The sequence below is a fragment of the Plectropomus leopardus genome, chromosome 12 (assembly GCF_026936395.1).
Source record: "Plectropomus leopardus strain MGB_pleo_1.0 chromosome 12, ASM2693639v1, whole genome shotgun sequence".
NCBI lineage: Eukaryota > Metazoa > Chordata > Actinopteri > Perciformes > Serranidae > Plectropomus > Plectropomus leopardus.
Window position 1 is genome coordinate 11,558,059 of NC_142187.1, and position 26,106 is coordinate 11,584,164.

Sequence of the window (26,106 nt, forward strand, 5' to 3'; positions counted from 1 at the left end):
TGAATCATAGTAATTGGCTCTTATCTCAGCGGTGGAGAACAACATCCATTAACAGAGAGGTTTTAGATGGAGGCAGCGTTAGTTTGGCTTTAGCTTACAGTTTGGAGTTCGAGAGGAAAGCTGTGAATATTAACTGAGTTTATGTTCAGAATTTTGTGAGTATGCATGAGTGGGATAAAAATTGCACTTCAGGTTGCATTTCTATTCTCCAAATGATAAATGATATTGTTATGTAATAGCAGCTGCAGTGCCTCACAATCAACTCTTGCCTATTTTTGATTGAAATTTCTTGTTATTCAGAAAGAATTAAGGGACTGTACAAGATATTTTTTTCTCTTGACATAGTTAAAATTTTGAAATCCTCTTCATAATATCGGACAATAACATTTTGCATTTTCAGATATTTGCATATCCCATATAATATCCATTATATACAGTATGCTTATCGGGTTAGATTGCAATAGAGAAGCCAGTTAAGAGGACAATTGTTGCACATTGTGGATAATATGACATTTTTATTGCAACCAGTCATGCATGCATAAACTATTATAGTGTGAAACATGTGACGGTCTCTTCTGTCAACAATGATTCATCTCCATCAGTATCCAGCCTGTAACGAGCCAGTGAGGATGTACGATGTAGGATGAAGGCTCCTATCTGTTTTTAATAATTCAGCCGTTTTTAACTCATGCTAAAAGACGGAGAATAATTATCTCCAGCTGCGTCTGATATTGTGATATCCTCAGCGTGGTTTTATTGACCTCTGCTCTCCACTGAGTTTTTCACTCTGCAGAAGAGTTTGGATGCCTCTCTCTATCTGCTTTTATTATTTTGACTCATAAAAATGTTAATTCTCATGCTAAGAGAGGAGGCGTTCCTGTGCCTACCTGCTGTTGTGAACTTCAGAGAGACTGGAGTGTGATGTCAAAGGCCTGTTTTCACTTAGCTGACATTAAACCTGCAGCTAAGTGATAAAACTCCACTTCTCCTCAGCTATTGAGGCTAAAAAATGTGATGCTCCAGCTGTTACTTCTGATATCTGGCTTTTTGGAAGCTCTAAGTACAGAAATAATCAGGTGTTTTTTGGTGTTTCTGTTTAACCACCTGCACTATACCAGCCTTCTCAAAAGTTCAGCTTTACTTAATTTTTTTAGGAGCTTCCATGTATTTTCTTTTGTTACAGAGCAGCATGTAATTTGTCAGCTGTTGAGACATCAACATTTGAGTCACATTTTTAATATGTGCATGAGGATACACAACACCTGTGTGATCCTATCATGCATTCTGTTGATTGCTTTTGATAGAAACAGATCAGCAGGCAATGTAATAATCATGTTATGGAAATTTGTATGCAATTTACATACACATCAACATCTGTAGTGTCTCCAGATCAGCTGCAAAATAATATTCAATTCCTTTTGAAGCAACACAGTGACGGGCCAGGGATGAAGTGGAAAAAGGTCAGTGCAACTGTTTGGTGACACTGCGATGTGACAGGGAATTCTTCAACAAAAGTTGTAGAGTTTCAAAAGGACCCGATTTTTAAAGTAGTTCACACATTATTTAAGTGTGAAGTCTTAACCTTCTAAGCTTTTTTCTGCTTTGTTTACAGAGGTGTGTGACAGCACACTGGTGTCCAATCTGCCACCATCGTCCTTCAGGAGCTCCTCACAGCTGTCCAGCAGTCACGCGCCGGGTTTCGCCAAACTCAACAGGAGAGACGGTGAGGAAGAGTTTCTTTCTGTGATTGAGTTATTGACTGGATGATGTGGGATGAGGTGAAAGTAAGCACTGGATTTGAGAGGAATTTACAAAATAATTTGGCTAGATATTAGACAACATTGTCTTCCTTGAGTGACAAGGCTGAATTCTGTTTCAAATATGGCTGAGCTGGTTTGTTGTTGGGAATAGTCCCTTTTAAAATACATTTCTGATAGACATATGCTTGTGTGGAAAAGTTTTGATTTGCCATTTTTGTATTTATTTTATATCTGACACTGTAGAGGCAGACAGGAAACCTTGGGGAGTGACATGCAACAAAATAAAAATACCCATAATAAGTTAGAAATTGTTAAGAAACAATGTCAATTTAATGCTAATGCTTTTATATGATCTACGTCATCAAACACGACCATTAGCGGGAAGATTATTTATGCATAGTTATTCTTAAAAACATTTTCCACAAACTCAGATGAAGCAATTTATGATGGGCAGTTTGGAACAGTCATTGTTTACATTTTCTCAGCTAAAGTTTTACAGTAAGTATGTTAGCTACTTTAAAGGAAGCAGGAGGACATTTTTCTTTAGCGAATTGTATTTTTTCCTATATTTTATGGTTATGACTGATACCAGGGCAAGATTAGCAAAGAGAGAGAAAGAAGACCCAAGAGCAAAAAAAGCCAAACAAACTTTATGAGTAATTGAGCACACCAGTAAAAGCACAAGTCAACTTTGGAGAATTGCAAGATTTGAAAGGATTCAAAACCAATTCTGCATTGGCACCAGGCAGCAACTTTCAAGACTGAAAAGTACAAAAGTGCCAAAAACTGCAGTTCACTGAATGTCCGCTTGAGACTGGCTCAATCCCCATGCATTACTTTATACCATCTAAGATTGTCCCTCTTCCTCCCAGACAGGAATGTAATGTCTTTTATTTATGAAATACATTACGAGATGTGAGTTTTCATCAATATATGGATTTATGTTGAGGACATTCAATGTTTTTGTTGGATGTAAAAGTTTCTTGTACTTGCTTTAAGAAAAAAAACACTTCAGTGGTTGAATTCTGCCTGAATCATGTGGTATGGACTCAGTCCTCCAGGACAGCCTGAATCTTGTCACTTTTATTGTGTAATCTCAGTCTTCCTTTATAGCTTGTTTTTTAATGTGTGTACGAGATATTTGAAAGATTCATGTCTTTTTCTTGTCCTTCTGTGTGAGAAACAGCCAGCCTGCTGGGGAATGGCATGGGATTCTTGTTATTGCTTCAGAGAATTATGCATGCAACTAAATGTGGATTAAGTATGTTCTAAACTACCTCTTGGATCATTTTGTCTGTATGTGATGCATTTTAATTCAGATGAGGTACTCCTTACTGAGGAGTTACTCTGCAGCACTGGAGCTCAGTGCAGGAAAGATTTTGTTTAAGATGATGACACAAAGCACAAACCCAAAACAAACAGTAAAGTTTTTACTGGAATTACAAAGACTGCTCGCCAGTGACTAGTTTAGAGGGAGGCAGAGGAGTGGAATAATTTCGAAGAGACAACAAAATAAAAGAACAAGCAATAGCTGCTTTGTCCCATCCTTATACCCTATAGATGCTGTTTGTATTGATGGTTTATACCAGAAAGATAAACGTGAATGGTGTTTGTGCAACACAAAAAACCCTGCAGGGAGTTCAGGGCTGGATGCTGATGTGAGGCTTTGACGAAACGAAGATCATGGTTTGTTGTTGCTTTCTGAAGGGAGTGGGATTCGCTGCTTTATCCCGACATCAAAGCCCAGAATCAGCTGGGAGGGCGAGACGGGTTTAATCTGGATCTGAATGATTTTCACCACCTGGGAAACGAAAGGAAGCAGAGCCTGCAGAACACTGCTCGGTCGTTGTTTGATGGTGGAGACTTAAAGCAAACATTATTTTTGCTGCTAAATGATGCTCATCTGCTCTTTTTGTTTGCTGATTTGCACATGAACAACCAGGGTCTGAAAAGCTGCTTAACTTTTTTAAGTTTTTCTGTCATCTCTTAAACATGTGTATCTAAAATGGCAAGCATATTACAAAAATGCCATTTCTATTATAGTCAGTTTTTAATGTGCAGTGGCATCTTTTGACTGCTTTGTGAATCAAACTTGCAGGCAAAGTATAAGCAGGGAGAATTTGGATGTTCTTGTGGTTTGGAGGTCCATGGTGCATTTGGGTTGGGATTAGGGGGTAATCATTGTCGGCAACCTTTTGGCATCCCCTTTAAGAGCATCTCTCTTCGTGTCGTGGCGTCCTGATCTGAGTTGTCCAGAGTTGTAAATGTAACTACAAAATAGCTAAAATATGTCCCAAATGAAATTCTTATTCATTGGTGACAGTTATGAAGCCTAAAGCTGCACTAATCATTAATCCTTATATTATTATTTTGTGAAATGTAAAAAGTGTCGCTTGTAGTGACAAACCCACAATTGATTAATTATCACCCAACTCAGTAGTTCCCCACAACAGAAGCTGAGAACCGCCGTGCTTCCAATAATTTTTTCATGTTATTATCGAAATCACAAGCTTTGTTGTCTTGTGAAAACAAGATAACTAACCTGTTGTCTTGGGAATGAAAAAGGTTGTTTTATTTTGTTATTAAGAAAATGGGTTTGCTGTCACGAGATAATTACTATAAGGTCGTTTCCTCCTATTAGACTACTTGTGTTTATCGGAGTTGGCATCAAACTCAGGAATTCTCTTCAGATTGATTTAAAGTGTTGCAGTAATATTTGTCAGTTTAAGAAAATATACAAAGAGAGAAAAATGAGACTATGAAACTGTCGGGTAGAATATATCCCTGTTGAAGGCGACTTGTTGGAACAGCTCTTGAGTGATCCTTTTGATTTTTTTTTCACTCTAAGCATTGTTTGTTAAGTAACTGACAGACCATCTGTTGTTTTTTTTTTAATTTATATATGTTTTGAGAAAGTGGCAGGTAAAATAGGATTCTTTTCTTCTCCCTGCTTCTTTTCAGTCATGTCATGTGTATTAGAGTTGTTTTGAAGTTAATTCTGATTGTTGTGCATTAACATGATTAAACAAATAAAACATGAAATGAGTTGAGGAAAGCCATAGAAACTTATAGATAGCATCTTGACAACTGTAACTGATTTAAGATGAAAATATGGTGGTAAGTGAGGAGCTTCTGTGCACAAAAGCAGTGAGAGTGTCGGGTGTGTGCCAAACACACTTTTGGTAATTTCAAGATAACAACTCATTTAACTAAATAATTAACTCATGACCTTGAGATAACACCAATAAAACAAAATTGGAAGCACAGTCGACTTCCATACCAGTCAGGTCTATGAGGTGTTAAAGGATTGTTCAGCTCATATTTTTTAATTCTACAAATTTACTGTTTCAATTCACTCTTGCTGTTCCCAGCCTTATTCCCAGCTGCAGCAGGTGTTTTCATTCAAAACGTACATATAAAATCACTGTGTGCTACCTGCTCAGGACTGAACAGCAGACTGACAAAGTCAGCAAGTGTAGCTTTAGAGTGTAGTGGAGGATCAGTTGTATACATTCTCATTGTACTCATGTATATTCTGTGTTGTACATTGTTGCATCATACACATATGTTCCATCTCTAACTTGACATATTAGTTTCATACATTGTATTGAAGCATAAGGCACATAGTTTTCTATTTTTACAATCTCAGCACATTATACAGATTTATAATTTTACATATTTACATACTCGTGATAACAGTTTTTTTTTATAACAGTATTTCTTTTATTTATATTTTTACATACTTTGTGTTGTACTTATTTCTACTTTCTATAATTCTCTCTTGGCATCAGAGTGACTGTAATGAACCACAGTTTCCCTCAATGGATCAAGAAAGTATTTCTGATTGTGATTCAGGAGTTGGTGGAGACCAAAAAGGAGCTCACAAGGCTTAATATATAAATGTTGCTCTATACCCACTGAAGCTTAAAGTAGGTGACTGTTTAACATGTTCACCATCAACTTTCAAATAAATCATTTTTGTGTTAACATGTTGTGCTGCCCCCAAGTGGCCAAAAAAAGACCCCAAAACCCTCAAGTAATGCTTTAAATAACACAGTGAGCCTATAGTCATGTCATTTAAAACAGATAAGCATATTTTTCAAATCTGCAATAGTTGGCAGATTGGATGTACATGCTTTAGACTGCCTGTGGAAAGATTCACCAGACTTGCTCTCATTAATAATTATCATGTCAACATGATAAAATGTAGGGATTAGGAGTGGGAGTGTAATGAACGACCGGGCTTCTGCTGACATCATCATAACACAGACTCACCCATCATTTTACCACTGCATTTCTCAAATAGTTGTTGGTCGATTAGGAGAGCTGTTTGTGTCACATTTCCTCCCCAGCTGTATTAACGGTGCAAAGCCCACATGGTTCCAGCTGTTTGTTGAGGAAATCGATGAATAAATGAACGTCTCCGTCTCATTTCCATCTCCCGCTGCTGCCGCTAACACTCTGCCTCCTCCAGTCGCTCTCTGAGGAGCAGCTTTGCTTTCAGTTCATTTACTCACTAAATGAACAGATTATCAGAACCCTGCAATACCACCTACAAGATAAACACAGGTATTTTATACGTGGGCTTTAGCATCCTGGATTCGCCATGATAACAATGGTCTGTAATTAAAATTTAATCATTTACTTCACTCATGAGAGTTGTGCACAACCAAGTGATGGATCTCTTGGTGACTGATCTATTTATTTTACAGTTTCTGTTTTCTCTTTAGACATGTTATAAAACCAAACTGATGCATAATACATGGTGTTGATTAAAACTAACCCTTGGAATTATATTTTACTAAACTTCTTCATTATCTGCAGCACCAAATTGTATTTCACAGGTGTGTTGAAAATCAGTAGGATTGGTGCAGCTGGTGCTAACATGAAAAAGCAGTCACTAATTAAGATTTATTACAATTTTGTATTGTGTTGTCTTATTCTTTATTCACAGAGTAAATTTTGTGTTGAAGGCAGCCACTGACATGATGCATTAGTCACATGTGCACATTGTCAGTGTAATATTCATAACACACTCACACGGGGAACACAATACCAATAGTGATGGTGTACTTTGGAGTGCTGGGACTAACCAGATATTTCGTCAGGAGCTTAAACAATGCAAAAGCCAAATAATAATAAAGAAAAATGCAGTGTAGCGACAACTGTTCAAATTGAGATAATTTCAAGACTTTTTTAGAAAACACTTGATTTCCATTGATGGTGGGTTAAATTATTCTATTCACAGTGGTCAAATGCTAAGTCATGAGACAGCTGGACTTGCTTGATATTGAGTGGTTGATCTAAAGCAAGTCTAACTGCCTGTTGACTTGTATATATTTTAAGAAAATAAGACATTACTGTCTCAGAAAGAGATAGAAGTGTCTTTTTGCAGTGGGGAAATGGCACCCCCCCTTGTATCTAATGTCAGCCTTACGAGATCTAGGCCTTGATGAGAGACTTTGCCCAATCACAGGTCATTTCAGAGAGAAAGTGTTCCCTGCAGATTCATGTTCCTTGAGTATAAATCTTATTCAATGGTGGTGAACCCTGAAGAGAAAGTTCTTATTGCAGCATTGGAAAAAGCATTTCAGAGACGGAAAGAAAATGTTGCTAATAGTTCAGCCTTCTGCTAAACTTAGCTGCGACATCAAGTTCATGTTCATGTTACTAAAATTAGCTAGACCCTCAAACTCCAGAGTGTCTTCCGCCTCGATCCCCGCCACTACAAACTATCTTGCGAAGAGGAGAGTGGGCAGCAGCTCCAGAGACAAACCCCCAGTCAGCAGCCACTGGAACTTGAATCCAGCCAGTGCGATCTGCAGCTCTTGGGGATCGGACAGCCAGCCCTGACTTACTGCCAGTTCAGCAAACTTTCTGTTGCTGCCATCACACAAGTTACACTGTGTGCTGATGCTGGCCACCAGCATGCTGCCTGAATTCAAACTGTTACAGCCACCGATCAAAGTTCTGTTCCCCGAGCTGCTGCCCGCTGTCCTCCTGGAGAATCAGTCCACAGTGGTGGAGAGTGAGGCAAAGGGACGGTCAGTTGGCTAGGGTTAGTGGTCTGATAAATGATTAAGAGAGAGTAGGGCAAGAAGGGGCTGAGTATGTACTCTGTGAAACTGAACAATGAAATAAGATTAAAAATTTGGGTAACACCTGGTTTCTGTATTAGCCCTTTTTAGATTTCTACCTATTCCAGTTTTAATCTTTCTAAACATGAAACAGAGTTGTCATTTCATTCGTCTGGCACTGGTCTTATAGTAATTCGCCAATTGCCAGTTGACACAGACTTTGTTGAGACCAACAGTGAAGTGTGCTTAACAGATTATGACGTGCTGAACAGACAAAAGCTTCAGCTCTTACGTCCACAAATTCCCTCTTTAAGGTTCTTTTTGCCACAATGTTTTATCGTCACACACAGCTCAACAGTGATAAATGTGTTTGTGTCTGGTGTAAAGCATGAGTGGAGATACACACATATTCTTATATATATATATATATATATATATATATATATATATATATATATATATATATATATATATATATATATATATATATATATATATATATACATATACATAGCAGCTTCTTTTGAAAGGTGGGACACTTATTTTTTGCACGCACATCATTTTTACATCTGGGCCCAGAATTGTCAGATGCTCATGCAGGCAGCTGATTGGAGATGAATGTCTTTTTCACCAAGAACCTGCTGGATTAAAGACTCACTATTTTGGGCTCCCCACTGATCCTCTGTCTGTCTTGTTCTGTATATTTATTTCTAATTTTTACTCTTTATCTTTAATTTCCCCCCCAGCATCTTTTTTTTTTTGACTTTTTTGCCTTCTTCAGCTGTCTGTCTTCTTTGCTTAAATTATAATATTTGAAATTGTCTTCGACTGTGTTCTTTCTTAAATTTCCAGTCAATTTTTTATCCGTAAGAACTGATTTAGCCAGCTCTGTCTTCCTGCCAAATGTTAATAGCAGTCTTAGTGTTTTCTTTTTTTTATGCAACACTGACAATTATCATTGACTGTGCTGCAATTATGCTGGAATAGACTTAAAAAGAAATTATTGTGGCATAGTAATCACTCTGTAACTGAATAAGATTTAAAAGTGGAATTAAACTTTAATTGGAACCTGTTCTGGTTGTGGGTGTAAAGATATCCAGCTAATCAAGTATTGATTACCATGTGTATGTTCAGTGTCTACTTCATTGTAAAGTTCAGATGTTACACTTGAAACTCGAGTGGAAATGTGTTGTACTTTGCCTGCAGGAGACATCCGATGTTTCCCAGCCTGCTGCTGCCGCATCGGGCCCATTAGGGTCTCTGTCTGCCTGACATGTTATCAGGCTGCTGAAATTACCATCCAAGCTTAGTATTCTCATGCAAACTATGAGCTCTCACTCCAGGCCTGTATGAAACAGTCTGCCTGTTACCTGTCTCTCCTCTATTCCTTTTAGCTACCCATCTTCCTGTTCCCTTTTCACTCTATTGGCTCACCTCTTCCTCTGCCTGTCTGGCCTTTTCCACTTCACCTGACTCTTCATTTTACTCATGTCTCTCTGTACCTGTCAGGTGGAATATCGGTGCATTATTAATGATTCAGCGGTCCTTTCTTTACTTTATCCATCCATCTGTTCCTTATAGTGAAGCCGCTGTAGAGAGCAGACTCGCGTCAAGCTTGGCTTCCCTTCAACAGTAAAGCTGAAGGAGAGCTGTGCAGCCTGACCGGCTCTTATCCTCACCTGTTACATACACTACCTGCACTGCCCTAATGACTAGATGGAGACAAATTGAGTTGGTTTCAGGTGCCCGAGCTGTTACAGGTGAAGTGTATTACTGAAGTTTCAGCATTGACCAGAGCTTAGTTTGGTTATACTTAGTTTTTTACTAGATGAAATAAAAGAATAGCCAACTGTATAGGATCCGATAATCATTATTATTATTTATTATATTATTATTATTTGACAATGGGATTTTTAAGGGAAAACATGCCTAAATTAATGGGTGATGCTCTATTTTACTAGTCCATAATTTCCAAATAATATTAAAGATAATATATATTCATAATATAGATATTTACCAGAAATTTCCTAGATGATATTAACAGAAAAACAGATTTTTATCTCAGTCAATATTTTAGTTGTGCAATGTGAATGCAATGTGGAAAAACTGCATGCAAAAAAAAAAAAAAAAAAAATGAAACAGAAAATCTGAAAGCAAATTTTCCATATAACAATAATGCATACTGGATCCTTTTTTTCTGTGATGTGGTGTTTCATTTTCGTTCCTCCAAAGAAGGAAAATTCCTTCTAAATTGTGCCTGTGTCCATACAACAGAAACCTATCCAGAAAATCTGCGGAAATCAATGTAAGAATATTTTTCCCTGTGCAGGAATGTTTTGCAGGACTGAACAAGAATTCCATACCCTCTTGTTGTGAAATGGCATTTAAAGGTTGACTTCAGCAAGGAAGGGCTTGGTAGTTTTTTGTTCAATTTTACTACTGCAACAGCAGCTTGATTTGTTTAACATTAGCAAGCTGTACACCCCAAAACTAATCATGTTTACATTCACTCTTTTATTGAGAGATGATGGTAGAAATACAACAAAAAACTGCACCAATAGATAGGAGAAACCTTTAGAGTGGGGAGTGAATGAGTGAAAATGTGCTGTGGGGGTGTTCTGTAAAAACAAAGCAAAAGGAAACAAAAGACACAAAGTAAAAGTGTAGGGAGGAGGTCTGCCAGCCACAGACTGACTGCTGCTCTCTTATGTGCATTGGGCACACTGAGTACAGGTGTGTCCCATGACACTGATTGCACTTGTTAAGTCTGTTGCCTCTGAATGAGAAAACAAACAGCACATGCAGAGGAACGCCACACTTCTGTTGGTTAAACTTGTAATTGCATTTAAGGATACTAGCCCCTATTTAGCTTACAGTTAGAACAAAGTCTGACAGGATAGGAGCTGGAGGGCTGGTCACAAACAAGCAGAAGGTCTCTTAACTCAGTAAGCAACAGACAGAGGAACATACAAATGGTTAATTGGATAGCAGCACAGCAGCGGCAGAGGGGAGAGGGAGAGTAGAACAGAATAGAATGCCTTTTTTGTCACTGCACGAGAAATACAACAGAATTAAAATTGCTACATCTGAACAGTGAAAATCTTTAAAAAAGATAAATCACACAACATAAAACATAAAGACCAATAAATAAACATAAAACCAATACATTTAGATAAATACTAAATGAGTGTCTGATATATATACTGAGACTAAATTGTGGGAACTAAGCACAGGTGTGCTCAATGAGGAAATGAGGGACAGGTGTGCCAGTGAGCAGATGACTGGTAAAGAGTGGGGAACTCTGAGGACATCTGGTGGACACAAAGTCCACAAGATAACAGACTACTGAAAACTCAGCGTTGTGACAATATACAGGCTATATTGCAATTACAGAAATATAGATCTTGCTTAGGTTTTCAAATAAGCACGTATGCTTCCCTTTTTTTTTTGCTACACTTACATTATGTTTGGGACCATTCCGAACTCTTCCAAATTCAGCAAAATAGCAGTGCTCTGTCAGTGCTTTCAGCATACCAGTGTGATGCCAAAAACCACCTTCAACATGCAGCGCACATGGATGTGTCAGATGATAACACAGTCAGGCAGAGCTGGTGGCATTATTATCATATGCTGGCGGACAGCCAGATGGCAGTAAGTGCATCCACATGCAACATGCACAGGCTGCGTCACTTTACAACACGGCCGAACAAAACTGTTCACGTGCACCTGAATTGCTGAAAGACACTGCAGGTAGTAAAGCGCCAGTAAGCACATAATATAAGGAGCTCAAGTGTGCTTATAGGATGGGGTCTCACAAACAACCGACCCTGAAGTTCGTGGAGTTCGGAGTTTGCCTCCAATGTTGATGTATATGTGTGTTTCTTCTACACCTTATCATGTGCCTCTTTTGCCCAAACCTAACCATCCGTGACTTTGGTGCCTAATCCCAAGCATTGTGGTGACAATGGTGAGGTGTGTGAAGTGACAGATGGGTTCAAGATGGAAGAGGGATTTTATCAAGGATCATTTCTGAGCTCCTTCCTTATTGCAATTGTGATGCTTGACATACAACATCAGACAGGAGTCTTCATGAAGTATGATTTTTGCAGATGACATTGTGATCTATAGTTACAAAAGGAAGCCGGTTGAGGAGAGCATGGAAAGATGGAGGTATGCACTGAAGAGAAAAGGGAATGGAAGTCAGTAGGAGTAAAACAGAATAGATGTGCATGAACGGGAGGGGCGACGGTGGAATGGTGAGAATGCGAGGATTAGGTGGCAAAGGTGGAGCAGTTTGATCAACTGATCAAAGTAACAGGGAATGAAGAAAAGAGATGAGAAAGAGAGTGCAGGCAAGGTGGAGTAGGTGGGGAACACTGTCAGGAGTGATTTCTGACAGAGGAGTACTAACAAAAGTGACAGGAAGGTTTACAGGATGATGAGACCTGCTATGCTGTATGGTTTAGAGGCAGAGGCACTGACAGAAAGACAGGAGGCAGTACTTTAGGTGGTTGAGTTGAAGTTCTAAAATTTTTATTGGGAGTGATGAGGACTGACAGGTTCAGGAGAGAGACAGCGCAGGTTGGAGAGTTTGGAGACAAAGTTAGAGGCAACATTCAGATGGTTTGGACATGTGCAAAGGAGAGATGCTGGGTATATCAAGAGAGGGATGATCAGAATGGAGCTGTAAGGTAAAAGGAAAAGAGCAAGGCCAAAGAGGAAGTTGTTACATGTAATGAAGAAAGACACACGGGTGGTTGGCGTGACAGAGGAAGATGTAGAGGACAGGAAGAGATGATCTGCTGCTGAAAGAAGGAAGAGAAGAAGAGGTTAAGTCCGATGTACAAATATGCATGACAGACCAATAGGAACAGTTTGGACATGTTAACACAATAAAAGAATCAACTGAGGAGAATGTATTGCATGGTGGTCAAACAGTTTTGCAATAAAAAAAAGTTTGCTTAAAATGATTTGACAATTGCTTGACAGTTTCCCTTTTGCTAATTCAGCGAGCTTTTTGACATAAATCATACAGTGTCACCTCTCTGGCATACTGTATATGACATCATTGCTGTAATTGTTGAGATAAACTCAGATTTAATACAGGCTTTACATAACATTGTGTGACTAAATCCACCAATAAAAAGCAACTAAAATGCTACTAAACTAAAACAGATAATTGACTTTATGTTGCTTCTTCTTGCTCTTCCCTGATTGGTGAAGCCATGGTTTAAAATTATTTGTAGGTCTTATTGGCTGGCAGAGTAGTGATATCACTCCGGACCGTCAATTACTGTAACCACATCTCTCATTGGCTGGTTAACATCAGTTCCTTGACAGACACTGGGTGCAAAAATAAACCAGCAAGATCTCTTTGATTTGAAGTGACAGCTGTGACAGGAAGTGTTCAGACCATCAGCCATCACTTCACTTCTGTTTTAATTATATCTGACAGAGTGGACACAGCAAATCTTTGTAACGCCTATGAAACTGTGAGCCATGCCCCTCTTATCCCTTTTCTCTTTTCTTGCCCAGTTTAATCTTCACAAGTAAAGGTCAGAGTGTCTGCTCTTTCCTCTTCTCCTGTCACTGGACACGTCTGTTAGTCAAGTGCTTATTAGCTTTGCCATTTAGCTCTTTAAGGATCAGGTTCCACCAGTCCCCAATTCATTTTCACTGCAGCGCTTTCCTCCTGATCTGCCACTACACATTGTTCAGAGCCAAACTAAATACAGAGACTGTTTATTTTCCAGTCCCACTGCCCACACTTAATGTGGATACAAACTTGTATTACTTCAGCACATAAATAAGGAGCCCAGATAGATTTTACCAAAATCAAAATATCAAAGTAAATATCGACCTCAGTAACATTTACCACAAGTACTTTTGAAACAAAACTGACCTTTTGACAAGAAGTACCTAACATGTATTGAACCGACTATTTTGCCTGTACATGTGAACCTGTCTCTCTTGATTTACATTTGTTTTATCTGTTTTTTTTTTTTGTCATTTTGTCTTTATTGGACACGCTATAGAAGGTAAGCCTCAGGAATCTGTGGTAAAAGGCATTAACCTGAACCAGTAGTATTGCAGATTCATAGTATTTGTCTTGTTGGAATCTCTAAAATCTGTGTCTGTTAAGGTCGAGTTGTTGGAATGAAAGAAATGTCATTATTTACCAAAGTCTGTAAAGGTTTGCAGAGACGCCTGTGCAGACGTCCATGCTCTGCCCAGAGATTTGTGCCCTTGTGGACTGTATCCATCAAAATGTGATAATCCTGCAAGCAAGCGTGGCATTCCTCGGTATCCTCACAAAGTCAATCAATGTCAGATTCAGAAGGACAAATGCAAATGTTGTCCTGGTTATGCTATAATGGAGCAACTCTTTATTCTCACAGGAACAATTGGGGTTCATAAAAGTTTTCCCACTTTCCCCAAATCCTTGGAGAAGGCTGATGACCATATCTTCCTGAATATCTGGTGGTAGTTACTTTGGGAATGGTTCATTACGAGCCACCCTTTGCTTAAACTGTTCTCTTTATTCTCATCCTTAAAGAGATCACTGCTAAAAGATGGTCTTAGAAAGATGCAAATACTTTTGAAAATGGTTCAATATGATGAGTGAGAACTGTAAAAAAGGACTGAAGCATTTGCTTTTGCTCAAGAGGTTGAAAACCTACAACTACCAGACCAATAAACGTTCCTGCTGATGGGTGATGTGTTGCGAGTTTGGCTGTTTTGACACAGGAAACAAAATGGTGGCCAACTGGTAACAAGAACTTTCAAATACAGATAAACTGTAAGATAAAACATTTTTCCAAAAACATTTTAGGTGGGAAAATAGTCAACACAGAAACAGAATCTTGGTTCATATTTGATTAGCAGTGCCTAGTTTTACCATTTGATCTAATTTTCTTAAGCCTTCTTTTCACATTATAGGAAACCGTATGGCGCCCACTTCCTGTCAACAATTTCTCATATTACAGCTAAACAGTGCACTGAAATATGTCACTGAAGACACTTTAGGTGAGAAATATGCATAACAGTAACAGAGTCTTGTCTTTTATTTGATCAGCACTGCCTAATTTTACAGTCTGATCTGAGATTTGTCTGCGTTTGAGAGAGAAGGGTGACTCTCTCTTGTATACAGAAATTTGGAGCTACAATCTTGATGTTTTGCATCATCTGGAGGATTTGAGCTGGAAAATGTGGGTGCAGGGAGATCTGGGTGCTTGTAAGATGGAGAGAAGTTTACCACAATTAGCTTACACATACTACCCACATTGCTATGTTACAAACGTTTGGTGCCAGTCCTGACGCCATATGCAGCAAGATGTTATTTTGTTGGCTTTCATCAGACTGGGACTTCCATATGGTTGTTTGCTGCTGAACATGAGTGTCAGCACCTCCAAGTTTTTATGCTATTGTTCTCTGCTGGTCAATGGCAGACTGCCCCCTTTTGTGAGTGAGTGGCAGCCCCACATGATGATGTGAAATACTTGGGGATAAAGTAAGGTAAAATTGAGTGTGTGCTTAACAATCAGATTGACTGAGGAATTGTACTTAATTGTGAAGACAAAGCTGAGCTTGAACGTGATTGTTTTGTGATTTGATCTATGTACAGTTCATACTCTGAAAACGTTTCTTCACCTCCTGGTGGTCCCTGCTTGTTGTACCCACATGACATGGGCTTCTTGGCCAACTGCTGGACCGCACAAACACAAAATATTTTACAACTCATTCATTTGTGATGGATTTGTGGGGCAAAAGGGCTTTCTAGGTCCACAATTCAGGCATCACATTGCCTTTAGCTCCTATACCAAAACTGAACAGCTCTGTGTTGTCCCCTGGAGGCTAGGGATGAATTCTGTTTGTTGCTTTGTTTCAAAATGTTAGCCTCCTGCTACTGCAACAAAAAGCAGATAATAGCATGGTAACATGAGGACAAGTGACATTTACACTGTTTGTGTGTTTGTTTGTTCTTTTAATGCTTTCCAAGAGTTTGACGGCTCTCAGCGTTTGTGTGTGTACAGTCTCTCCCCCTCTTGCTCTTGCTTTGTATCAATGGTTATGTTTGTGCTGTGCTCTTTTTATTCGTGTGTGTTGTTGTGCGGGTGAGTGTTTGTGTGGGAGCTCAGTGGGACACCGGTCAGCAGCCTCCTCCTCCAGAATTGTCCATCTGGCGTTCGAGCTCTGAGGCATCGCTTTGGCCTGACAAAGCACTTACCAACAACAACACACACACACACACACACACACACACTTACACGCACACACAGGCTCCTTCTTTCTCTTGTAGCAGTTGTCCATATGTTTGAAAACATTAGTTAAGTTAACTTTAATGACTTAGCTAATCAGTAACACCACAGCCTTTATTGGAATAAGACACATTTAGCATTCACATTCAGCTTAATGTGCGACTCAGCAGCAATTCTATACAAAGGAAATGCTACTAGCTTATTGAAAAAAAACACCTTTTAAACACGTGCCAGCGTTTCTTTCAGTGAATCCTCTTTTATTTTTTTCAGCATATTGACCTAGAATACAACCAATCAATATGTTACAACACTGCTCTTTATTGGTGATACGTAATACGGGAAAAGATGCAGACCTGCAGGGGTACTGTAAAACTAATCAATGTTTGGCACCACATCCTCCTACTGATAATATTCTATATAGCAAAGGATCCAGACTTGCAAGCAAACTGTACAACTAATCAATAGATCATGCCACAGCCTCCTAGCAATGCTATATTTGGGAAAGGATGCTAATGGTCTGGCGATCTGTGCAATGAATCATTGCATGCCACCGCAACCTCCTATTGATGATGGTTTGTTTTGGAAATGTAATATATAAGAATGTATGGAGTAAACTTGTCTGTCACGAATTCAATCCAGTAAAACACATCTGCCATAAGGTCAAAGAAGAGGGAAGCGTGGGATCTCATGCAACAACATTGGAGAGAAGAAACTGTTTCATAAATATTGAAAAATACCACATACTTCTTCTGGAGCTGCCCTTTTTTTAACAAAGAAAAGGCAATCAATGCATAGGTTCTGTTGTGGCTGTCAAAGGGGATTCTGAGATGCAAGGGAGAAATCTAGACCCCATGACTGGACCAATTGAGAACCACAGCTTTATAAAATGGCAGCTAAAGTTATTGTTCTATTAAATTACCTAATTACTTTTTAAAAACGAGATTTATCTTTTTTCTTTCTTCTTTCGTATACATTTTCTGTGTGGGAAGCAAAGAAGGGGCTATAATGGATTCCATTATGCAACCATTTACTGTATAATGACAGTTAAGAATACAGCTTGAAAGTCACATATAATGGTGCATCTGTGGGCTGAAAAAGTTAGTAGAAAAAGTAAGAAAGGCTGTCATCCAGAGAGCCTGCTAAATAGCATTGCATTGTCTCATAAAAACCCCCACAAATGTCAAACCAGCATTAAAGGCTGTGGAAGCTGCAGGTTTGTAAATTGGAAAAATTGCTCACAATTGGCAGAGGCTTTCATTCTGATGAATGTCTTCTATTGATTTATGAAGACAAATGGACTCATGAAATTCCAACATGTACTGTGTCTGAAATGGAAATCAGGAAACAGTCTGTGTAATACACCGCAGCAGTCCCAGTGCATTACATCTTCTAAATTCAATTTTCGACATTAAAAAACTCCTGCAGTGTCCCGCAATGAAACCAATCATCTGTTCCAGCACAACAAGCAAAATACACAACACAGTGTTCAATTATGGTGCTGAAATTGGTTTTCACAAAATTGTGCTTTATCTAGGCTGTGTAACAACAAAATGTGTTGTTAGGTAAGACTTAAAGGTCAAGCAATTCATCCCTCGCACACATAAACCTCATAGACCGACATGTAATATATCAATCTGTGCTTTCATTTTCTCTCTCCCTGCAGGTGCTGGAGGTTGGTCTCCTCTCACCTCAGACAGGTATCAGTGGCTAGAGGTTGATTTGGGGGAGCGGACAAAGATCACCGCTGTTGCTACTCAGGGCCGCTACGGTAGCTCTGATTGGCTGACGTCGTACCTGCTGATGTTCAGCGACACTGGACACAACTGGAAACAGTACAGACAGGAAGACAGCATAGGGGTGAGTCCATAGATTGGTGTTTCCTCACTGACAACTTTATCTGGAGTGTATTTAACAAGTATGTAAACAATGTCAGATAAACATATACAGGAAAAAAATACTTTCTCTGTAGAACACATGCCTTATTCAAGTGACAAGGTATTTATAATTTCCCTGAAACACAATTGTAAAACTCAAATAAACTAACCAAATGCAAAAAAAAAAAAAAGTAAAAAATATGTCAGCACATATGTGTTTACATGTGTATATGAATTCACAGTAAACACAACGTTTATGTTGTGCACTCCTGACTCTTTTGCTAACTATAGCTTTCAATCTCAAGCTAACAGAGAGAATATTATTCTTGATCAGAGCTTTAAAAGTCCAGATTTAGTGGGAGTATAAAAGTAGATTTTCTTTAGTGTTTAATCACCTGAAAATAAGAATTGTTTATTTTTATCTACATAGGGAGCGGGTCCTTGTCCACAGAGTCCAACATGATACACTGCTATGTCTCTAAAGTTGCCCAAAACAGACAAACCAAATAATGATTCAAGATATGGCTATTCATATTTTCCCATTGGCCACTGTGGTTAGCAGCTCCTCTGTGATGAGCAGCGTTGGAAAGAATGATTTCTTTTTCAACTTGAAACTGTTTTATTTAGTGTTTCTAGTGGTTTAAAATCACTGGATTTGTTTCTTCAGAGGAAAAAGAGACCTCTGTGGGTACTTTAGCTCCCATGTAAACTTCCCCAACTATAAACATTGAATCATAACCAGGAGTTCATGCTTGGCACATGAGAGGAGTTTCACCTCTTGTTGTCTGCAGTCCTCACCACTAGGTACCACTGAATCCTGCTCCTTTGAGTAAAATGACAGGCCAATCAACTATTTCTCAACAATTATGACTTGTAAATCAAGAATTTATACTTATTTTTATCTTATAACAAAGCATAAATTTATTATCCTTCTAACATGAATGTATTGCGTTTTAACTTGTCACATTGGCAGGAAGACATTTTAATTATCTATGATAAATGTTACTTTTGGAACAGGAAAATATATTAAGGGCCAAACAGAGGACAGTAATAGTGCATTCATTTCAAACAGAGTGAGACAGTACCACCTTCAGAACTGTTTCACAAGTGCACTAACTGTTGTGCAGATACTGTATCAGGTAATAGATATAAAATTGAAGTTCATTACAGCTCATTTCCCTGCACTTCCACAGTCATATTTACAGTGGATATGGTGTTTAGCATTGCTGGTCTGCAGGGATCAGTCCATCCTGAGGAGATAATCACAGTCATCATGAGCCTTTGACTTTCCATTAATAATGGATGGACCAACGAAAGAGCTCTGCTGACTGTGCGGACCTGTTGCCAAAACACTTAAGCTGCTGTTGATGGACACAGAGCGGGACAGAAAGGCAGCCAAGCCACTTTCCTGGCTGAGACCATGTGGTGCAGCCTGGAGCACGGCCAGATACTGAAATCAGTGAGGAAAAATTCCTCTGTATCAAAGTTGTGGTGCTTTTATGCACATGCAATCTCACCTGTTCTGTTTCTCAATAATATTTTTAATGATTTGTTGTTTTAAAATACAGTATGGAGTGAAGAATGATAATTAAGACAGGGGAACAGATGGGATGACCTTAAGTGGTGTCATGGTAGTGTTCATTGAAGACAAAAGATACTTGATACTTTTTATTACATGTGAAGCCACATTAGACACTCAAGAAATAGTTCAACATTGTGGACTGTTTGACCAATTTCATTTGTTTAATTTATACAAAAATGGAAGTATATAGACCAACATTTTGCCGTGTTAGGAATGTTATGTGCTGAACTTGTTCTTGTTTTTTCAGTCAAGATATAACATGTTAATATGTGGGCTTTAGCAGTGCTGGTAGTCAGATTTTGTTACCTTTGGAAAAAATTAGATGGTACTTGCAATGTCATTCTTATGGTCACTACCTAAAGCTCATGACCATAGGTGAGGGTTGGGACATAGATGGAACGGTAAAGTGAGAGCTTGGCCTCCCGGCTGAGCTCCTTTTTCACCATGACGGTGCGGTGCAAACACCTGCATTGCTGATGATACTGCACCAAACTTTCTGTAAACCCATGCTTAATTTATCCTCACCTCCACATACTTGATCTTCTTTGCTTGGGTCAAGAACTCTTTCCCAGCCCAGAGGGAGCAATCTACTGTTTTCCAGCACACAGTCACAGCCTCAGACAGTCACAGCCTCAGACAGTCACAGCCTCAGACATGAAGGAATGGACTGTCATCCTGTCTGCTTCATACTCGACTGCGAACTGCCCCAGTGCATGCTGGAGGTCATGGTCTACTGAAGTCAACAGAACCACATCATCTGCATAAAGCAGATCTAAGATTATGAGACACTGGCTGCACTTTTACAACTTGTCCACAAATATCACTATCTTCATGGATATACATACAAAAATCATGCATGGAATACTGTTCAGAATTGCAGGCCTACATCATGTACTTATGACTTTAAACTGTAATGTCAGAAACAGCTGGTCTCTGTTGAGCTGATTAATGTAGAAATCAGTCAGATGAACAGCAGAGGCAGTGAGGCGTCACCTCACACATCCTGGTGAACACAGAATTCTTCTTGTTCTGAATTCTTCCAGTATTTTCCTGTCACACAATTGTTGGACTTGTATCTGTCCTACTGTGGTGATGGTACATGCTTCAGTATGCAGCCACAGGAATAGAAAGTAGTTTCGTTCATGTAGAAAGCAAACACAGTGAAAATTCCTGCAAGACAGAGAGCCGTTTAAAATACATTTTCCTGCATGCTCTCAGTGAGCCCTATACAACAAACATGTAAAGACATGGTTTATTCACACACAGTGAGCATGGACATAATCTCAGCAGTGAAGATTGTCTCTGAGAAAGCAGACAATGACTTCTCGCATCTTAAAACATGTTATTCTGACACTCTACATAAACTGAGCACAATCCAAGTCAAAGCGTTTCCCAACTTCTGTGCATTAGTCAGTAGAGTTTACAGAGACTCTCAGTGGAGAAAGTTGATGGCAGAGCTGTCGGATCTACCACGACACATTCTTTACCGTTCCTCTGCTTTCAGCTCGGAAAGCCAAAGAACATGGGAACATTCCTTTTTCTTATTTTTCCTGCTATTTCCCTCTTTTTCTAACTCTTCTTCAATTGAACAACCTACAGGCAACATGCAATGCTACCTTACCAATGCTTCTTATGTGCATATTCATTATGTATTAAAATGCTTGGGAAGGCATTTAACGGTGTGAACACAGGACATAGCACTTCATTTTCTCCACTTGAAAAGACTTCTTCCCATGAGTTTAATCGACAAGATACACATATGTGGTATTATCACACACCAAACAAATATTGGTTGCTTTTGGGTGTGTGTTACTTGTGTATCCAGCAGTGATGCTTGCACGCAAGCACACAATGTACTACTATAACACTAATATAAGTTACATAATACAGTGTCTCTCTTCATCAAATGAAACCTCCACTCTGTCATAATTACAGAGGAATTAATAAGTTAATTATGTGTCTAAGCTTTTATACGGCAGTGGGAGAGACAGTTGACCTGTATGTCAACTTCAAGGGAGGAACATAATTAGGATGGATTGCCAGATGGGAAAGATTGCAAGAGTAATTCAGCAGACATTTAGAATTCACTCAGGTGATCAGTTCACACTTAATATTCCAGATTTTGCAGAAAATGTTCATGTGAAATCAGAAGAATTTCATATGAAAATGAAGTACTTTGAATATATGTTACTTTGAAAATGTTGGCAAGACAAAGTATTTGCGCACTGTAAGTGCATCAATACAGCTATAAGGTGGTAACATGCAAAGATGTTCCAGGAATTCACCTGAAAAGAGGCATGTCTTTTAATTTGTACAGTGAATGTCTGACACAGAGCTTTTATTTTGGAGTGCGGTTTCTGTTTATTCTTGCAAGCCAAAAATGACATCATCACATACTTGACATTAAGTGCAAAGGCTCTGCAAGTTGTCAGTTATGGTATCAAAGCTGCCCCATATCAGATAAGCAGTTTTGATTGGCCTTAAGTAGACCTGGTTAGTTTGAAATCAGTCTGAACAGAGGGGGGATCGGAGGCATTTGCCTGAGAAAATTAAAATTAAATTAAATATGAGCTCGCAGATTCATGGAAATGGAATGGAAACAGACTTTAAAAACTGATTCATGACCTATGTGAAGCAAGTGACTTTAATGATCACTGAGGAGACAACAACCGACGTGTGGAGTGAAAAAGAGACTGTAAGCATATATGAAAAAACTTCGTCTTTTGAGTTAACTGTGTTTGTATTGTTAGTCTTTTCCAGGCAACAGTAATGCAGACAGCGTGGTTCAGTACAAACTCCAGCAGCCAGTGATCGCTCGCTTCCTCCGCCTCATTCCTCTAGACTGGAACCCCAGCGGAAGGATCGGACTCCGGCTGGAGACCTACGGATGTCCTTACAGTAAGTCTTTTCTTTTCCACTGGCCTAACTGGAATCTCAAGGGTTTTTAGGGAGACAGGAGATGCCGACTCACACCTAACCTGCACATGAATATGTTAAGTGTATTTTTACAAAACTGTACAACTTCATAATTCATCATTTTTCCAAGAATGACAAAAAGGCTGCTCATACAAAAAATGCCTTTTAATGTTGAAGGCAGGCCTTTTTTTATAATTGTTTGTGTGTGTGTGTGTGTGTGTGTGTGTAGGAACTTTTTCCTTAGTGTAACAAACTTCTAATTGGATTCCAGATTGTTTTCACCCCTGCTCTGTGTATAATAATGATGTGCCGTATCATCTGAATATTTATAATAATTTATTGGTCCTCATGGTTTCTCATTTTTACAGTTTTCACACTATATCACCTTATTATTTTTACACTGTTTCACATCACTTATCACAACTTTCCTCATGTTTACAGTTCATACACCGAGAGACACGAAGGCTTTATGACAGCCGTTATCTACCCCTACACATTTTAATTTCCACAGCTATTTTTATCATTGACAATCGTCACGTTTCACACTCTCCTCCTCAAACCTGGAAAATGGATTGTCATAATAGTTTTAATGGTTCTGTTTCCATTTCATTGAAATGCTTAGGTGCAAACTCTGGCATTAACACAGTGAAAATTAAACCAACATCACACTGGGATTTGAGGACTTGATTAAGCTTCAGTTTTTCATGTTTCACAGCAGATCATTCGTCCCACTGTTACTCCCATTGCATCCATCTATTCATATCACAGTGTTTATTACTTAATATATAAAAAATACAGCTGACAGTTTAATATGCTGGCAGTAGATTAAAGCTCTTTTTATGCAGAGTGCCTCACAAATTTATTTTTAAAAAATACAAAAAACATCAGCTGTGATATGTACTTTCCCAAGTATTATCTCAATAATAGTTTTGCAATTTGACACAGCTAGATGATGCTATATGTTTGGGAGAAACTAACAATAGATCTATAGTCATAAAATCAAGAGTCTGTGACCCTGTCTCCTTCAAAATGGCTTTTTTATTACATTGTGATGGCAAACTATGAACAGATATTGTAAAGCAAGACCAGCTATTCTGTTAGAAAACAAATAAATTACTACACCAATGAATATTTTATTGATGATTTAACTTTTTGTGACTTGCCAGATACATTTATTAATAATATTTCTTCATCAGTAAATAGTAATTTGACTGGCATTATGTTAGCCAAGTAAGATCATCCTGATGAGGTGAGCTCAACATTCTGTTTTGCTCTCTGTATCAGTCTGGACTCACTGCCGTCCCAAACACTTTCAGTGAACGGGAATACTAGTGTAATTATAAGCCAAACAACAGTGAACATGGAATTGCAAATTAGCGAGGCTAAAAATTTCTCCCATGTGAAGCAGCCTTTGGTCGAATGTCCTTGAAAAAAACTCAGGGTGAAACATCTCACAGTTATAAACCTTTAGTGAGTTACTCCTCTTTATCCTCTCCCAGAACATAAAGTTGCATGTATGTATTTTCATCTATGCTTCAAGATAGTTAGCCATTTGCTTTTATGACTTTTTAGTTGTGTAAAAACTCTCTCAGCCACAACTTTGCATCACCATAGTTTAGCTCAGTGGTTCCTAACTGGTGGTGTGTGGTCCAAAAGTGGCTCGCTGGTCCATTTTGAATGGGCGGTATGTGACTTGTGAATGTGTCAAGTCTGTGAAAAACACAAACTTGAATGTCTGACACAGAGCTTTTATTTTGAAGTGCGATTTCTGTTTATCCTTGCAATATGTTTTATTCTTTTCTAAAACAACGTGGTGTTCACATTTTGTGAGATAAAATTGAATATGTGGTAATTTATCTAGTGTGTGGACCTTGAACTACTGACTTAGGTGAAATCTGGACCCCGTGGCTGGACCAGTTGGGTACCACAGGTTTAACTCAAATCAATAAAGGTACTTTATGAATAGTTTTTCTTTTTTTGTTTAAGGACCCATCATTATTTACAGTTTAGGCATCGATTAACCCCCGAACTCATGCCTGTTTATCAAATTATATATTACAAAATTTTTTCTATGAAAAAAATCCCCTCATGCTTTGAAATGGAACATGAGTTCACAATGTAACTCAACACCTTTGCTTCATTTAGTATGTGCAAATTTATAAATATGCAAATTAGCCTCGTCCCTCAGTCGCTCGCTGGCATCTTAAGTGTACCTGATCACCATCCACTCTGCTCATCAAACACACAAACCTCCACTTGTACATGGTAATACATAACATAAGCCTTTGGCTTGAATATGTTATCAAACAGCTCATAATGTGTTGCTAATCTCAGATGAACCTTGTCCCCAGCTTTGAAAAGTTGAAGTCAAAGTGAGACTTAGATTGCAAATATGTGGCCTAGCTTCTCCTTTGATACTGCTTGTTTCATCATAGCGTTATGGGACTGGTTTATGGTTTGGTTTGGTTTGCAATTTAACAAACTCTGTAAGCTGGAGTCTGTGTTTTTGAGATTTTCATTGGTACACTAGTAAACTAGTACACTACTATTGGTACACAACATTACATGGCTGAACATTTCAGCCATGTAGTTTAGTACTTTCTCTACTTCTGATATATTTTCAGCCCATAAAAAACACCACACGAACACATTAACAAGGTTAAAAACAGTTTTTTACTGAAGGTGGTCTCTAAGGTATTAGTTTAAAACCATAAAGACCTGACTCTTGTCTCTTTTTTGTCTTTCAGCCTCTGATGTCGTGAGTTTTGATGGCGGCAGCAGCAGTCTGGTGTACAGGTTGAGTCCCGGGCCAAGGCGGATGTCCAGAGAGGCTGTCTCTCTGAAGTTTAAAACCCTGAGGAATTTTGGGACACTGCTGCACTCAGAGGGACAAGGAGGACATGGCCTCAGTCTGGAGTTAGAGAGAGGAAAGCTACTGCTGCTACTCAGACAAGGTACAGTGGACAATATGTTGACATCTACTGACAGATACTGACATCCTTTCAGAGATATAGGGCTGACTCAAAATAATGTCAGTGAAACAACATTTGGCTGTTGAATACCAATATTCGACTATTCATTCCTTTTTTCATAAAGAACTTGAACAGGCTTTGGCAAGCATTCAATGTCAAAGTGATGCTCACGTAACATAGTAAACAAGCCAACTTAGCCCTCTGAGCTAATGTGTGCTAACTACACTGACAAAAAATCTGACACATTTTTGCTGACTCTGAAATCCAGAGGCTGTGTTGTATTAAGTTGGTGTGAGCTTTAAATTCACCACTTTTAAGGAGAAGGCAGAAGATAACGTTGTCTTGGAGCCCCAGGCAGCAGCTGTATCATATTAGTACAGAACATCTGTATAAAGTGCAGGACAATATAAACCCCTCTGGGCTCAGTTTAGATTGGTTGTGGTTGGCCAAGATTTATGACACGCATGCTGCGGCCTGATTGGTTTAAATATTGGCTCATACTCTGCTGCTGCTTCTCTGTCTTGTTGCAGAGATGATGGATGGTTACCGTTCACTGTAGCATGTGTTCGGGGTGCACTGTGCAAGACTTGTGCAAGATGCATGGCTTACAGTTTGTGCAGTAGGAGGTCTGTATGTGTGTGTGTGTGTGTGTGTGTGTGTGTGTGTG

At 38.8% G+C, this 26,106-nt stretch overlaps 1 protein-coding gene across 2 annotated transcripts in view; it reads left to right on the plus strand.

Annotated features, from left to right (window-relative positions):
• LOC121951098 (contactin-associated protein-like 4) overlaps nucleotides 1–26,106 on the plus strand; it is a 128,576-nt gene that overhangs the window by 22,936 nt on the left and 79,534 nt on the right. For both annotated transcript variants that reach the window (XM_088085188.1, XM_088085189.1), the window contains exons 2-5: nucleotides 1,613–1,723; nucleotides 17,759–17,952; nucleotides 22,302–22,449; nucleotides 25,215–25,421. In XM_088085188.1, the coding sequence (XP_087941314.1) occupies nucleotides 1,613–1,723; nucleotides 17,759–17,952; nucleotides 22,302–22,449; nucleotides 25,215–25,421 (660 nt within the window). The remainder of the gene's footprint in view (nucleotides 1–1,612; nucleotides 1,724–17,758; nucleotides 17,953–22,301; nucleotides 22,450–25,214; nucleotides 25,422–26,106) is intronic.